The sequence below is a fragment of the Hemiscyllium ocellatum genome, chromosome 31 (genome assembly GCF_020745735.1).
Source record: "Hemiscyllium ocellatum isolate sHemOce1 chromosome 31, sHemOce1.pat.X.cur, whole genome shotgun sequence".
In the NCBI taxonomy this organism is placed as follows: Eukaryota; Metazoa; Chordata; class Chondrichthyes; order Orectolobiformes; family Hemiscylliidae; genus Hemiscyllium; species Hemiscyllium ocellatum.
Window position 1 is genome coordinate 36757392 of NC_083431.1, and position 16048 is coordinate 36773439.

Below are 16048 nucleotides of genomic sequence, written 5' to 3' on the forward strand. Positions count from 1 at the left end.
TACAACAGAATCTTAATTAGATGAGCCAGTGGGCAGAGGAGTGACAGTTGAAGTTTAATTTAGATAAGTGTACGGTACTGCATTTTAGAAAGGCAAATCAAGACAGAACTTGTATACTTAATGGAAAAGTACTGAAGTGTTGCTGAACATTTGGAGTGCAGGTTCGTAGTTCCTTGAAAGTGGAATTGCAGGTAAATATGATAGTATAGAAGGCATTTCGTATGCTTTCCTCTGTTGGTCAGAGCATTGAGTGTAGGTGTTGGGAGATCATAGACTAGAGTGGTGCTGGAAAAACACAGCAGGTCAGGCAGCATCCGAGGGCAGGAAAATCGACGTTTCAGGCAAAAGCCCCTCTTTATCTAGTTGGGAGATCCTGTGGTGGTTCTGCAGAGCATTAGTTAGGCCACTTCTGAAATATTGTGTGCAATTCTGGCCTCCCTCCATCAGAAGGATAGGGTTCAGAAAAGATTTACAAGGACCCTGCCAGAGTTGGACGAAGCTGAGTAAGCTGTGGCTCTTTTCCCTGGAGCATCAGAGGCTGAGGGCTGACCTTATAGAGATTTAGAAAATCATGAGGACCATCAATAGGGTAAATAGGCAGGATCTTTCCCCTGGGTTGGGAGAGTCCAGAACGAGAGGACAGAGGTTTGGGGTGAGACGGAAACAATGTAAAAGGTACCTAAGGGGCAAAGTTTTCACGCAAAAGGTGGTGCATGTATAGAATGAGCTGCCAGAGGAAGTGGGTGGAGGCTGATACAATTGCAATATTTAAAAGGAATCTGATGGGTACGTGTATAAGAAGGGTTTAGAGGGATACAGGCCAAGTGCTGGCAAATGTGACTAGATTAATTTAGGTATCTGCTTGACATTGGCGAGTTGGATCGAAGAGTGTGTTTCCGTGCTGTGCATCTGTAAGATGTTTTGACCTCTGGAGTGGGTAGGACCTGAACCTGGGCCTCGTGTACCAGTAGTATGTCACAAGGGGGTCCTGTACATTTTCTGATCAATGTTTTAGAGATGTTATTATACACCTCTGGAGCAAATGGAACCTGAACCTACCAAAACGATACTTTGCGAGCTCAGTGGTAGCAGTATTATCATTGTGCCACAAGAGGGCCCCAGAGCTGATGTTATAAATATATCTGGTGGTTAAGATTCTGATTGGCTTTATTCAATGGGATTAATTGAGAAGACCGATTGATGCCTTATCCTTGTGGAACCATGTTTTTCAGACTTTAGTTGCCACATTTGTTAATACAACAACAGTGTTCACACTTCAAAAGAATTGAATTGGCTGGAAAGCACTTTAAAAATATCCTGTGGATGTGGAAAGATTGACTTGATCATAACATCTACAATCCATTAAATTGTGGTTAAACTATTGCATATTCTTTTAAAATCTGACACTGCTCATGAAGGAAACTCTGGACAGTTCTCTCACTGCTGGCATTAAGTTATTGAACTGTGGCACAGGTGCTGGTAAAGATCTGTGGAAAACTCATTTGAAATGTATCTTAGATAAAAGATTTTTCAGAAATTCTGAAGATCCATTTTTCCTGTGCAGATTGTACTGCAAAAATGATAAAGGTCCTCACTGTGAACTTGATCATGTTTATCCCAGTTGTGATGATGATGAATATCAGCAACATTTCCATCAACTTACTTGGTTGTTACTGTACAAGATTGTTGCAGTACAGAAAGAACTCCTTGACCCTATTGATGCATAATGTGGTGGTGCAGATGTTGGACTTCGGTGGACAAAATTAAAAATCTCTCAATGCCAGGCTGTAGTCCAACAGGTTTATTTAAAAGTAAAAGCTTTTAGTGCACTGCTCATCAGATAACGAGTCAAGGAAGATTAGGGAACAGAAGACATAGAGTAAAGTTGGAAGTTGTAAGGAAGTTGGAAGGAGTAGAAGTTGTTTTTTGAATTAGAGGCCAGTGATCAGTGGTGTTCCACAGGGATCAATTCTGGGTCCTCGTTTGTCATTTATATGAACAATTTGGATGACAATATAGAAGGCATGGTTAGTAAGTTTGCAGACAACACCAAAATTGCTGGCATCATAGACAATGAAGAAGATTTTCTAAGATTACAAAGGGATTTTGAGCAAATGGGTCAGTGGGTTGAAAAATGGCAGATGGAGTTCAATCTGGATAAATGCGAAGTATTGCATTTTGGTACAACAAACAAGGATAGGGATTTTACACTGAACGACAGGGCCTTCGGTAGCGTTGTAGAACAGTGGGACCAAGTGTGCCAATCCATAATTTTTTGAAGTTTGTGTCACATATAGTTCAAAGAAGAGACACATAGTTCAAAGACATTTGGCATGTTTACCTTTTATTGCTCAGTCATAGAGATGTACAGCATGGAAACAGACACCTTGGTCCTACTCGTCCATGCCAACCAGATATCCCAACCCTATCTAGTCCCACCTGCCCGCACCCGGCCCATATCCCTCCAAACCCTTCCTAATCAAACACCCATCCAAATGCCTCTTAACTGTTGCATTGTAGCAGCCTCCACCTTCCTCTGGCAGCTCATTCCATACCCATACCACCCTCTGTGTGAAAATCCTTCGATTTTAGGAGTTGGGAAGTCACGTTGCGGTTGTACAGAACATTGGTGATGCCTGTTCTGGAATACTGTGTCCAGTAAGAGTATCAGAAGAGATTTACTAGGATATTGCTAGATACGGAAGGCTTGAGTTATAAAGACAGGCTGGGACTTACTTCACTGGAGTATTTTATAAATGACCTGACAAAAGTTTATAAGATAATGCGAGGAATAGATTGAGTTGTCTTTTTCCTAGAATGGGGGATTTCAAGACCGGGGGCACAAGTGAGAGGAGAGAGATTTTAAAAAGGCATGAAGGGAAGATTTTTTGGACATGGTGGTTGATGTGTGGAATGAACATTCCGAAGAAGTAGATGCGGGTGCAATTACAGTATTTAAAAGACAGTCTGATAGATTTGTGAATAGGAATAGTTTAGAACGATATGGGCCAGGAGCAAACAGGTTGGACTAGTTTAGTTTGAGATTATGTTCGGCTTGGACTGGTAGGACCAAAGTGTCTGGTTTCATGCTGCATGACTCTATATAGAATAAGATTATTTGATATTTTGTTCTAATTGAATGAGTGAGTGAAAAATCAACAAATGATCTTGTATGTTAAATTTAGCTGTAATGGAAACTTTATGTATCAAAGTACTGATCATCCACCAGTTTCTTCATCCAAATAATTGAAGTTGGTGCTTTCAGAGCATTCGATTTATCAGGAGGCAAAGTCCTGATTTGGCTACATTTGTGACAGTATGGCGTTAATTCTGTCCCTGCACCACCAGCAAACCACTACCACTACATAGTTATAGAGTTGTACAGCCCATAAACAAAACATTCAGTCCAACCAGTCCAGGCCGGTCATAATCCCAAACTAGACTAATCCCACCTGCCTGAGCTTGGCCTGTATCACTCCAAACATTTCTTATTCATTTACTTATCTAAATGTGGGATTAGATTAGATTAGATTCCCTACAGTATGGAAACAGACGAAGTCCACAACCACCTTTGGGAGAGTAACCCACCCAGACCCATGGGCAATTTAGCATGGCAAATCCACCTGACCTCATCTTTGGACTGTGGGAGGAAACCCTAGCAGACACGGGAAAATGTGCAAACTCCACACAGCCAGTCGGCCGAGGCTGGAAACAAACCTGGGTCCCTCGTGCTATGAGGCAGCAGTGCTAACTACTGTGCTGCCGAAAAACTTCTTGTTTGCATTAATTGCCAGTATGTGATTACTGAATATTTAAGCTTCCATTGGAAACAGCTGGGGTACGCAGGGAGAAACCAAGTTGGGCAGAGACGTGGTCCTGTGGAATGTTGCAGAGTGTCGAGTTTGTTAGTTTATGTAAGCAAGTCGGTTATACTGTTGCACTGGTCTAGTTTTATGTTTGTGTACATTGTACTGTGAATGACTTGTGAAGTTTCACTTTCCTCATGGTATTCTTTACAGGTGCCTTTTCCAGTCCTCCAAGGAGAAGGTGTGGAATACCTGGGCCGTGCAGATGACGCTGTAATCGCTATCTCTAATTACAGACTTCACATTAAATACCAAGATTCTTTAATCAATGTAAGTATTTTTTTGGACACTCATGAATCTGTCATAACTTGGTCAGAAAGAATGTTGATTGGTGCTAAAATTTTAAATGAACCAAAGAAATGCTATCAAATTGAGCTGTTAGTTTTATTTCCAGTTATGCCCTCTGTTCATTCACTTTTTTTTAATTTAAAAAAGGATCAGTCCTCCCTTATTGAGCACTTATAAATGCAACCACTTCCTGAAAGGTGAAGGGATAGAGAGGAAGCAGGGTTGAGGAAAGGCATTTCATGAATGAATAATTGAAATGGTCTAATTCAAATATGAAATTGAACTAAACTTATAATTTTCTTTAAACCAAATTACAGTTTAGTCACATGTCTAATAAGTTGATCTGTGGTATTGCCACAGTTCTGAGGAAAGGTCACTGGACTCATGACATTAACTTTACTTTCTCTCGACAGATGCTGCCAGACTTGCTGAATTTTTCCAGCAATTTCTGTTTTTGTGTCAAATCTTCAGCATCCACAGTTCTTCGTTTTATTATGAAGGGAAATTGGGTTGCGAGTTGTTTAGTGGGAATTGTTGAGACAGCATGAAATGGTCTCTTAGGTGAGATGATTTTCAGAGAGGGCTAGAGTGGAGGTAATGAAGAATTATAAAGGTAAAGTAAATGATGCATAATCTGAGGTGTTACCTTTTGGGCAAGATGTTTAACTGTCTGAAGTAGAAGGTGGTATTTCACTGGAAAGAGAAACAGAAGGGTTCTTGTATCCTAGTCAACATTTATCTCTCAGCTAAAACTTAATACAGAACCGATCTTTTGTTAAACCCTGATTTTGAGTTTGCTATATGCCTATTGGCTATCATGTTTCCTGCATCAAAACAGGGACCACGTTTTAAAAATATTTAATAAGTTGTAAAGCATTCTGGCACACGTAAGATCATGAGTGGATACTGGTTGATATGCTCTGGTTTAGTTTGCTCTAGTTCTTAGATTGTGTGTTGCCAGCTGTGTCTTAACATTAGTACACAGCAAGTGTATTCCATGTATAAGGTTCCTGCCTTTCTTTCATCTATTATTTTGATTTCATTTTCCCCTTCTCTTTCCTTTTGTTCTGCTTTAGACGTTTCTGCAGGGTGTGGACAGTGACATCTCAGTAAGTACTGTGTGTGTGTGTACTTCCCTTCTGGTTACGCATACAACAGTGTATCCAACACAGTTTATGTGAACAGTCCTGGTCAAAGATGTAGGCTTTAAAGTTCCACTGCAATCCTGTGTCGCCAAGTACGTAGACAGGAATAAAGTGTAACCAACACAACTTAAAGAAGCTTCAGGTGTGCTCATCTTTATCATTACCTTCTTGTGGACATAAGAAAGACATGTCATGTGGATACTGTCTCAGTAAATTTACAGACGAGAACTCAGTGCCTCTAGCAGTTTCCTTTCATATCTTCACTCCCTTATGTTCTTGTGTACTGTCAGATTAGCACCAATCAAGCAGTCTGCTGATAATCATATGTAGCTTTTAGAATATGTAGCCATATGGAATGATTTAATCCCAGTGTGTGCCTAGAGCTATTGATCAAAGCTTTTGATAATGTGGATCATTGGGATGCCAGAGTGACAGTCATGTTTTATTGCCAAACATTCATAGAAACTAGAAAATTATAGAGCAGCTTGAATTAACCTAACCTGCATGAATCCCTGTGCTGCAGCACATTCATTCACTCATTGCTGCCTGGCTTCAGTGCTGTTTCTTAAAATACTGATAATTGGAACGTGGGTCAATTTCATGCTTAAGTGTCAGTTACAAAAGTTGACACAGTTTTGTCAGCTCTAGAAGTGCCATTGTTAAATATATTGTGAGGGAAATAAATCAATTCCTCCAGAGATTACAGTAAAAATAAAAATGTTGGAAATACCTTCAACATTTCAAATGCATAGGTTAGAATTTTGTAGAAGATTTTTGTCAGACATGTTTTTGCATGTTCTGATTTTATTACATGCTGTTGCAATGTTAAGTTGGCTGGGCCTTGTGCAGAAAGTCTTGTAATGCTGAGTCTGTTCCCTGGGCACAGCTCTGATTTGAAAAAGGTTCCGATATGAACTCAAGTTTTTATGTTTCAGATGTAACAAGTTTGCTGAGTGAATGTCGATCTGACTGAAATGGCTAATGTGGCGTCTGCCAGAGCTGACACTTGTCTTGTGTTCCTATTATTGCAGTCTGCCTGAGTTATTTTGCAGAATTTGTAACCTAATATATTTAACTTTTGACAGTTCCCTTCCCTGTTCTAACACAAAGCTGTTTCATCTTTATTAAAGCAACAAAATGTTAATTAAAGGCTAAGGGAATTACCACACCTCTAGCAACTCTGCAATAAATTGAAGAACTCTGCTCAGCAAGCAGTTTGGTGGTTGTAATTGTTGATTGAATGTCCATTTATGGTGATGGGAAAAGAAATCGGGAATTTGCAAGTCTCAAAATGTGGATTCTTCAAATATAAAGTAAAGCTAAGAACTGCAGATGCTGAAACTCTGAAACAAAATTAGAAATTGCTGGAGAAACTCAGCAAGGCTGGCAGCACCTATGGAGAGAAAGCTTTATCTCCATGGATGCTGTCAGACTTGCTGAGTCTCTCAAGCAATTTCTGTTTTTCATTCTTAAACATGTTGAATTTAGAAACATTCCAATAATACTGACAAACAGGATCTGAATTGTAGCTTACTTTCATTCAATCATTGCTGTCATAAATGAGGTAATATCATTGTCAGCACTGCATGGAGTGTTCACTTTTCACTGTCATGAAATCCAGTCAACTTAATATATTGCCAGGCTATGCAACTTATTCCAGCCTGTTTGATGTGAAAGCTGTGTAAATGCAATAATGGTTACTGTGGTATACATTATTATTATTTAAGACTGCAATTAAAAATAATATTTCTTAGAAGGGTTGGTTATTGGTTTATCTGATAAATGACGTACATGTGTCTTGTGACAGGTACCGATACGGCTTATTGAAGCTGTTGAGAGTCGGGACATGTTTCAAATTCACATTGTATGCAAAGATTCCAAGGTTGTCAGGTATGTTGTACTGCATTGATTGATATGGAATACAAACAACAGTACCAGAGCATTGAAAGTGATCATCAACTATCTTCTCCAGCGCATTAGACCTTTACAAGGCACTCTACTGGTAGAATTCTTGACACAAAGATACATAATGTATCCTCTCTGTAACCATGCCTATACAAATTCAAGCCCCCAGCAATACAGTCCTGAGCGTGCTCAATGAAACCAGTACTGGTGTATACTAATGGTTTTCAGTCAGATATATCACTTGGCTGGAATGCTGTTGTGGTATAAACATGGTACAGCAGATAGAAATGGGATTGTGGAGAAGAGGTGTAATTCATGTATACTTGAATGTTTTGATGTATATAGACATACCAGGAGAATACGCTTGGGTAAGGACTGTGCTCAGCTCATGCCTAAAAGCTCCCATTTGTTGAGTTGGATTTCATGTAGATTGCTTATCCAAAAAAGCTCTTCAAAGCAGAAAGCTTTGTTATGTTGGATAAATGCCTACATTTTTAGAACTTTCCTATTTAATATTATTATAGGTGACCGACAATGAGATGCATATTGATTAAGCAAAAGAAATAGTGTGCCCCAGCCTGGTTTCTTTCAGTGTTGTAGGAATCTTTTTTTTCCTTTACTGGAAATACTGGGAAGAGATATTTAGATTAGATTAGATTACATACAGTGTGGAAACAGGCCCTTCGGCCCAACAAGTCCACACCGACCCGCCGAAGCGCAACCCACCCATACCCCTACATATACCCCTTACCTAACACTACGGGCAATTTAGCATGACCAATTCACCTGACCCACACATCTTTGGACTGTGGGAGGAAACCGGAGCACCCGGAGGAAACCCACGCAGACACTGGGAGAACGTGCAAACTCCTGAGGCAGGAATTGAACCCGGGTCCCTGGCGCTGTGAGGCAGCAGTGCTAACCACTGTGACACCGTGCCACCCCTAAAACATAAAGATATGTTTTACTTTATGAAGTAGAAGATCAAGCATTCATGAATCTAATTTTTGCTTTAAATCTCTTTGTCAATTGAATTGTTCTGGAGATTCTGTTTATCATATGCTTATCTTTAAATTAAACTGTACACCGATTAATCAGCAACATTGAACATGCCTTACCAGTTCAGCCCTGCATTTCATACTTTTTAAGTAACTTTGAGGCAAATAATAGTGTATGAACATTGTGTAAAAAAAAAACCCAGCATTTTTCTTGAATTAGTTTTTTACTATTCCTTGCTTTCTGTTGTGTTCTTGGCTTAATTCCCAACACGGTGACTGTAACTGGAGTATAATTTGAATTCAGATACATTTTACATCCTGGGCACTGACCGGGAGGCCTGAAGTTTTCCTGCCTGGCAGTAACCAGCAAGAGAGAGAGAGCACAGTTACAGGCAATAAATCTTTGAAACTCTCATTATTTAAATAAGCACAATCATATTCACTATATCACAATTATTTGGGTTTCTGTTAATCAGGTGATGCTATTCTTGGATTTCAGAATCCCGATCGTGCCAGTGCAGGAGACCATTTGGCCTGTTAGTTCTGTATCAGCTCTCCAAAAGGTCATCTCACTTAATGCCATTCTCCTGACATGTCTCCATAATCCTGAATACCTTGAATCAATTTGCCTTCACAATACACTCAGGCAGTGTATTCTACACCTGAACCACTTTTGTTATTTGTTTCTTGTACTAATTACTTTAAATCTGTGTAGTGTCTCATTCTCAACCCTTTTACAAGTGGTGCTGAACTTTCTTGATAAGTTGTGCTTTGGATCCCCGATATTTTAAAATATAAAAAGAATGAGATAGTAAAACGGGGACCAAAGTGAGTCTTGCATCCTTTAGTCTTAGCTCTCCATTGTCACTCAGCAGTGAGAAGTTTGCTGTCTTCCTTCACTCAAATATATAGCAACAAATGCATTAGTTCAGCTGACAAAATATTGTAATATTTGTGTGGTCTCTGAAAGCTCTGTTGCCTTGTTGTGACATTCCAGAGGCTGCTTTAATGCCTGGGTGATGGATAATTTTGAAACCAATCAGGTCTTTACATACAATTGTAGTCCTTGAATCCAGAACGTTGTCTTTTGTCTTTTGACTTTGCTTATTGACATTGTGTAGGAAGTGGAAAGCTTTGATTCCAAGGGTTTCCTTGGAGCACGGTTGAAGAACTTGGGAAATATATTTAACACACATCTCTAACCTTTCAGTAAACTGCGTTCAGTTTTTATGCTGTTAAAAAGAACTGATCCAACAATTTTAAATAAAAACATAAGCAACACAGTAAAATTGAAATTTTGTGCATAAAAGTTAGTGTTAGGTAACTTAATTGACTTTGAATTAAGGGGGCACAATCCTATTTGACCCAGAGCTGTGCTTTTGACACCATCTCCTCTTTTTCGTCGCATTATCCATTTCTATGCTTACCGTACCTCCAATATTGAAATATTACATCCTCTTATAGGAATATAAGTAGACCATTCAGTCCATTGCACCTGCTCTTCCATTCAATTAGACCATGATTGATCATTTACCTCAGTGCCACCTTTTTGTACTTCCCCCAAATCACTAAATGTCATTTATGACCAGAAATTGATCAGTTTCTGACTGGATCATGCTCAATGATTGAGTTTCCTTAGCACTCTAGAGTGGAGAATTTCACAGATTCACTGCTTTCTGAGAGAAGAAATTTCACCTCCTTTCTGTCTTCAATGTTCTACCTCTTATTCTAATACTCCTCTGTCCAGCTTTCTATCTATTCATTCAAACTGCTTGTACCAATACCGGTCTCATACCAAATTCCATTGCACATCCTCCTTGTTTTGCTGGCATTTTTCTGATTTCTCTTTCTGTAACTGTCTTCTGAGTTGTATTCCTGCAATCCTAGCATTTTGTTTATCCTTTGTTCTTCCACCACATTGGTGGTTGTAGCTTGACCTAAGAAGACTGTATGCTCTGGCACTGTTTTCTTAACATCTGTACCTTTTCCTTCCTTTCCTCCTTTTCCTTCTTTTCATACATTCCCACTCATTTACCTAGCTTTTGATCACCTTCTAAAGCCTCCATCCTTGACGGATAATTTATTCAATTGTAGTGATGGACTTTAGATCAGATGAGCTCTCTTGGCTGGCTGTCATCAGAATGGTTCCTTTGTTTGCATGTTGCCTTTTCTGCTCACCTATGTTGTGCTAATCAACGATATGGATTGATTCCTTTTAGGTTCTTGTGGCACAGTAGTCATCAACCCGTACCAGCAGACCCAAGTTGTTAGAGTCATATAAGACTGAGTTTATAGCTCATGCAGAAGGACACATACTGTTCTTAAGGGTCGTAGCCTTTGAGGCTCAAGAACTTATCATACTTTTGCACTATTCATTATGATGTGTTTCATCTTGTACAATTCTATAAGGTATACTGGTGTGCAGTAGAATGTGTCCAATAAAACCAATACTTAGTACTAACTAAATGGGTGGAAAATGGGTTGATGGGTTGCAAGCTGACTTTCAGCATAATACCCTTACATTTATAGACAATAAGTTCTAAAAGTAGTGCTTATATTTTGTATTCAATTAATTTAAGACTGAATGTTAATGTCTCATTAAAGTTATGTTTTGACTTGTTTTTCAAAGTTAATCCTGAATATTTGAGTCTCTAACATAGATGTTTGATTAAGAATATTTACACACTTGGCTGTTCGTATGCATTTGTGAATTTTGGTTTTGGCTGTGCTCTATTTTCTGAAGTCTTTCTGTTCCACAGGTGTCATTTTTCTACATTTAAGCAATGTCAAGAATGGCTAAAGAGATTAAATAAAGTGATTGCCCAACCAACAAGACTGGAGGATTTGTTTGCCTTTGCATATCATGCTTGGTGTCTAGGAATCTGTGCTGATGAGGAAGATCAGCATGTGCATCTCTGTCATCCTGGTGAGTGGAGAGCTAATAGTAATCACTTGATTGTGGAAGTCTGTAGCATAGATTGGTGAACAGTTTTTGAGTTTGGCAATTCTTGATTTGCCATCTGAGAATCATTCTTCTGTCTCTGGTAGCACCTTTATCAAATTGGGTGGGTTGTATGATTTCACACCTACTACTGTCCTAGCTAATTAAGAAAATCAGGAACAAAAAGAAAATGTTGAAGTAAAGCTTTAATATTAGGTAGTTGTTTTGTTTTATAATTAAACCTGACCTTTAGTTCTTGTATTTCTTTAGGAGATCATGTTTGTCACCGCTTTGAAATGGAAGTAGAAAGAATGCGTTTTGATCTACAAAATGTCTGGAGAGTCAGTGAGGTGAACAACAATTACAAGTGAGTTAATTCTAATAGGTAAAGATCGAGAGATTAAGTTGAATACTTGGGCTGCTACATGACATGGCTGATACACTCTGATTAACATTGACAGACCTGAACAGTTGAGGCCAGGATTTTTTAAAATTTACCTGCTCAGGGATGTTATGGTATCTCTGAATCACTTGGTACTTGAACATGGATTTTCTGTGCCAGAGGTAGGAACACTACCACTGCTCCATTGTAAAAGATGGCTTATAACAAAATTGAAGATCTTGAGGAAATAAAAAACAGCCCCAGAGGCCAGGATATAGGTTGGGTCAGCAGAGATGACAGAGCAAATACAGGTGCATGAAAGGATAATTAGATTAGTTTGCAAAGCAGATTACATCAATTCCTTTTTTGTGACATGCTGAGGTCCCTAGTGAGCTTCCCCTTATTAACACACCCAATGAGCTATCTACCTCTCCTGCCACATCATCCTGAAAAATCCCTGCACAAGCACAATAATAAAATGCATTTCATTCATGACCTTTGTATTGAAGGTCATTTGGAGCTTCACTGAACCCTGGCTCAGTGACTCTGACCCGTTTTTCATGATTGGCCTTATAGACTACCATATTCATGAACTTGTCACTCTGACAGCATGCATGGTCTCCAAACCGTTCTCACTTAATTGTTTGCTTTTTCATTTCCTTCAATTCTCACCCTTTTACCTGATCCCAAAATGATTTTAACCTATTTCTGCTAGGTATTCTAATTCTGTTTAGAATAGCAACTTATTCTCTATTACCTTAACCTTGACTATCTAACGTAAATCTCAGTCCTGACTTTTTTTTTTAACTTGCCTTGCTTTAGTCACATTTTATATGTAAAAATGTTGAGTTCAAAGTCTAGCACAGAAGTCAAGGTTAATATTTCATCCTGGTCCTGAGGAACCATTGCATTGTCTGAATGATCTCTCTGACTGGGAGAGCAGGCTTGAAGGAATACTATTCTCGTTCTTGTCTTTTTAATGAGAAATTAAACCAATACCCTGACTGTGTTCTCAGGTTGATGTAGAGAATCCAGTGCCACTTATCCCTGTATTCAGGTCAATATTTATGCTGAGTTGTGAATCAAAACTGAATGGCTCCTCAATCAAAACATTCTCATTAGGTGTGAAAACAATGGCATTTACATTGCAAGGGTAGCTGAGACTGCTGCTGTGCTTAAACTCTTCGCTATTTTTGCAGCATGGGTGTATTAGTGAAAGCTGGTGGTTGATCTCTAGTAATTAAAGGCCGCATTCGCTGACGACAGCGCGATATGCACTACTTTAAATTGCACAGGCATCTACAAACAGTTTCTGGGTATGGGGGAAAGGGAGAGATCAGGACCTAGGAAAGGATAGGAAGAGGGAAGTGGAGATTCGAGACCCAGGAAGAAAGCTTGGGGCCGAGGCAAGCATGAGAGACCTGTAAAAAGGGTGGGGGGAGAGAGAGTTGAAGGTGTCAACAAACACTGCCTTGATTAAACTAATTTATGTAAGATGAGCCAATTTTGAGATGACTGGTATATACATTGTTTTGTTTAAAACCACATTATAGTGACTATTTTTGACTGTCTTCATGTGAAATTAAGTTAATTTGATCGTAGGCCATAATGTAAAGTAATTCCAAAATTCCCCAATAAATAGTTATAAAATTCTCCAATAATGCATTCAATTTGACTCCCAACCTTTAATCCATGATCCAATTCCTTGAAAACTCAAGTCTGACACTTTTTGTGCATCTCTTGTCTAGTGTATATTCCTTTTTTTTCCTCACTTACTGTCTTTGTTCTTAAAAAGAATCTTACGGATTCTTGAAGGCTTACTTTAAAATACCAACCTTTTCTTGTCCACCACCTGGATAAATCTTATTTATAGTTTACCTAGCTTCTATCTTTATCACCTCATCCCTGCTGAACTTTTCCTCTATGCTGCTTGTACGTGTTACCCTATACAGGGTTTATCTTTCCTCCATTGAAATCCTGCATGTATATCCATTCTTAAAAGTAATGCACAAGACCAACATGCGCTTGTACATTATCCAAATTAGGTTGGCACTGTATAATTTTCATACTTTTGGATGCATGATTTTTAAGTGCAAGTTTGAAATTGGTCTTTGAATGCATGGCATTCACAAAATCTCTCTGAAGGACAGCAAGACCACTTTACCACATTACTAAATATTTATTTGGTGAACACATTTGTGTTATCTGCTTTTTACAATTGGGATTTCCCTAAATACAGTCGGGAGAGAATTGTAAAGAATGCTCTGCATGTGTTTCTTAATTTGACAAACAAGTCTTTCAAGAAGTTCTCTGCTTTACAAAGTCAGAGCATTGCACATTCTCACAAGAGAAGATTCTGCAACAGCATGCACATTTCAATGTGCCCTTGTGCACTGGTGGTATTAACATGTACGTATTCCTGAAATACCAGCCAAGCCAATGCAGTTGCCATAGGTCACTGAACTTGTGTTTCGAAGCTGAAAAAGACAGAAGGCCTCAAGATTAGCAACAATGTTACTCATTGGCCAGTAAATCCCAAAATTTGGATCAAGTGACAACATTTAGATAGCTTTGCAGTAATTCCTTCTGATTGCCATTTCACACAACGCAAGAATTGCCAATGCTTTAATCTGTACAAATGGAAAGATATTCAGGGATAGATCCAACTTATTAAGTTTTACTTTAAGTAGCATTAAAGAAGGCAAAAATACATCAGGAAAAAAATGAAATTAACACAGGAGCTGAAGCAAGGATCAGTGTTCCTGTGAAGGGGTAGAGTGGATTTTGGGGTACATGGCTGATCTACATCTGTAAAAGTAGAATTATGTGCACCTTCTGTATGGCTGTAAAAGTATGCCTATTTCATAAATACTCTACAGATGTGAAAGTGGATACTGTAGCAGCATCAGAAGTAGTCATGTCAAAGAAATGTTAATCTAACTTACCTAATTTTGCATTGATTGTAACTTAATTTGTGACTAAATATTATAGCGCTATCAAATGCGTACAGTGACTGCTCATTTCCCTGGATGAATAATATTCATATGCCATAGCCTGATACTTTATCACATCTTGGAAAGTGGTCTGATCTGTCCTGTTTTCCTATAGCAATTCAATATCTGTGCAATGATTTTCTCTTTTCCCTGCCCTGAAATCTCTGGCTTTGCAGCTTTTTTTAAACAGTGAACTATCCTTATAGTATCTGTATTGTGTGCCCTTGTTCTGACTACAATATTTCTGATTGTCCTGATCTTGTCTATAATTGTATTTTTACAACGCTTTGGCATTTGAGTTGTGTGGTATCTATGCAGAGTGGTCCTGCTCTTTTCTGACTATCACTGCTTGAAAACATGCAGTAAAATCTATTTCGTACTCCTAATTTGTTGTAATTGGCAGACTAGAAAGATTAAATGGTACCATGCCCATCTTGTCAGGCATCATACAGATGTGGCTAGGTGCTGCTGAAATCAACACAAATTGCTCACACTTGTGTTAATTTGATAGCATTGTTGTACTCTATATAGTCTATAATAAGCAGCAGCAGGGAGTAACTAGGAAGTTGATCAGGGCAAATAAATTGGAGCATGAGAGGAAGCTAGCTAGAAATGTTTTTTTAAAGAAAATTCAGAGGTTTAATATGTACGTAAAAGGAAAAAGAGTAAGTAAATTAAGTGTTAGTCCTTAAGTTAAGAATAAGGAGTTAATAGAAGGTAGATAAATAGCAGATGCAATGAATCAATACTTTGCTTCTATTTTAACAAGAGAGAATATAAAAACATTTCCCATTCCTGTAAATAACGAGGTTGAAGAAAGAGATGAATTTGCATGAATTTATAACACTAGGGAAACTAGCTGGTAAATGTTACAAGTCTTGAGGCTTCATTATTGTGTCTTATAAGAGTTGACCAATAAGGTAGCAGGTACACTGTTAATTTTTCCAAATTTGTTCTGGAAAGATCCAATTAAAAGAGACTGCTGAGCAAATGTAATCTGTTTATTCAAGAAGGTGGAAGTAAACTATAGACATAGAAGCATAGAAGATAGGAGTAGGGGATGGCCATTCGGCCTTTCGAGCCTGCTCCACCATTCATCCCAGACATAGCTGATCGCTCAACTGAATAGCCTAATTCTGCTTTCCACCCATAACTTTTTGATCTCATTTACTCCGAGTGCTATCTAGCCACTCTGGAATTCATTCAATGTTTTGGCATCAACTAACTCCTGTGGTAATGAATTCCACAGGCTCACCGCTCTTCGGGTGAAGAAATGTCTCCTCATCTCCATCCTAAAATGGTCCACCCTGAATCCTCAGACTATGACCCCTGGTTCTGGACACGTCATTGGGAACATCCATCCTGCATCTACACTGGCTGCTCCCGTTAGAATTTTAAAAGTCTGAGATCACTGCCCTCATCTATCTGAACTCGAATTAAAACAATCCTAACCTCGTCCTCCTATGCCAATTGGCCTTCCTGGAATCAGCCTGGTAAACCTTTGCTGTCCTCCCTTGGGAGCATGAGCAT

The 16048-nt window shown here is 38.8% G+C and overlaps 1 protein-coding gene across 7 annotated transcripts in view; it reads left to right on the forward strand.

The window, feature by feature from the left end:
- The window catches only part of mtmr4 (myotubularin related protein 4), a 148687-nt gene that overhangs the window by 82284 nt on the left and 50355 nt on the right, over positions 1–16048 (forward strand). For 5 of the 7 annotated variants that reach the window (XR_009646392.1, XM_060848451.1, XM_060848455.1 and 2 more), the window contains 5 exons: positions 4020–4136; positions 5231–5263; positions 7107–7189; positions 10962–11128; positions 11414–11510. Coding sequence is in view for 6 of the 7 variants with exons in the window: in XM_060848451.1 (XP_060704434.1) it covers positions 4020–4136; positions 5231–5263; positions 7107–7189; positions 10962–11128; positions 11414–11510 (497 nt within the window). In the remaining variant the exon portion in view is untranslated. Of the gene's footprint in view, positions 1–4019; positions 4137–5230; positions 5264–5337; positions 5442–7106; positions 7190–10961; positions 11129–11413; positions 11511–16048 lie in introns of those variants that run through there. The other 2 variants (XM_060848453.1, XM_060848456.1) reach the window with 2 other exon arrangements.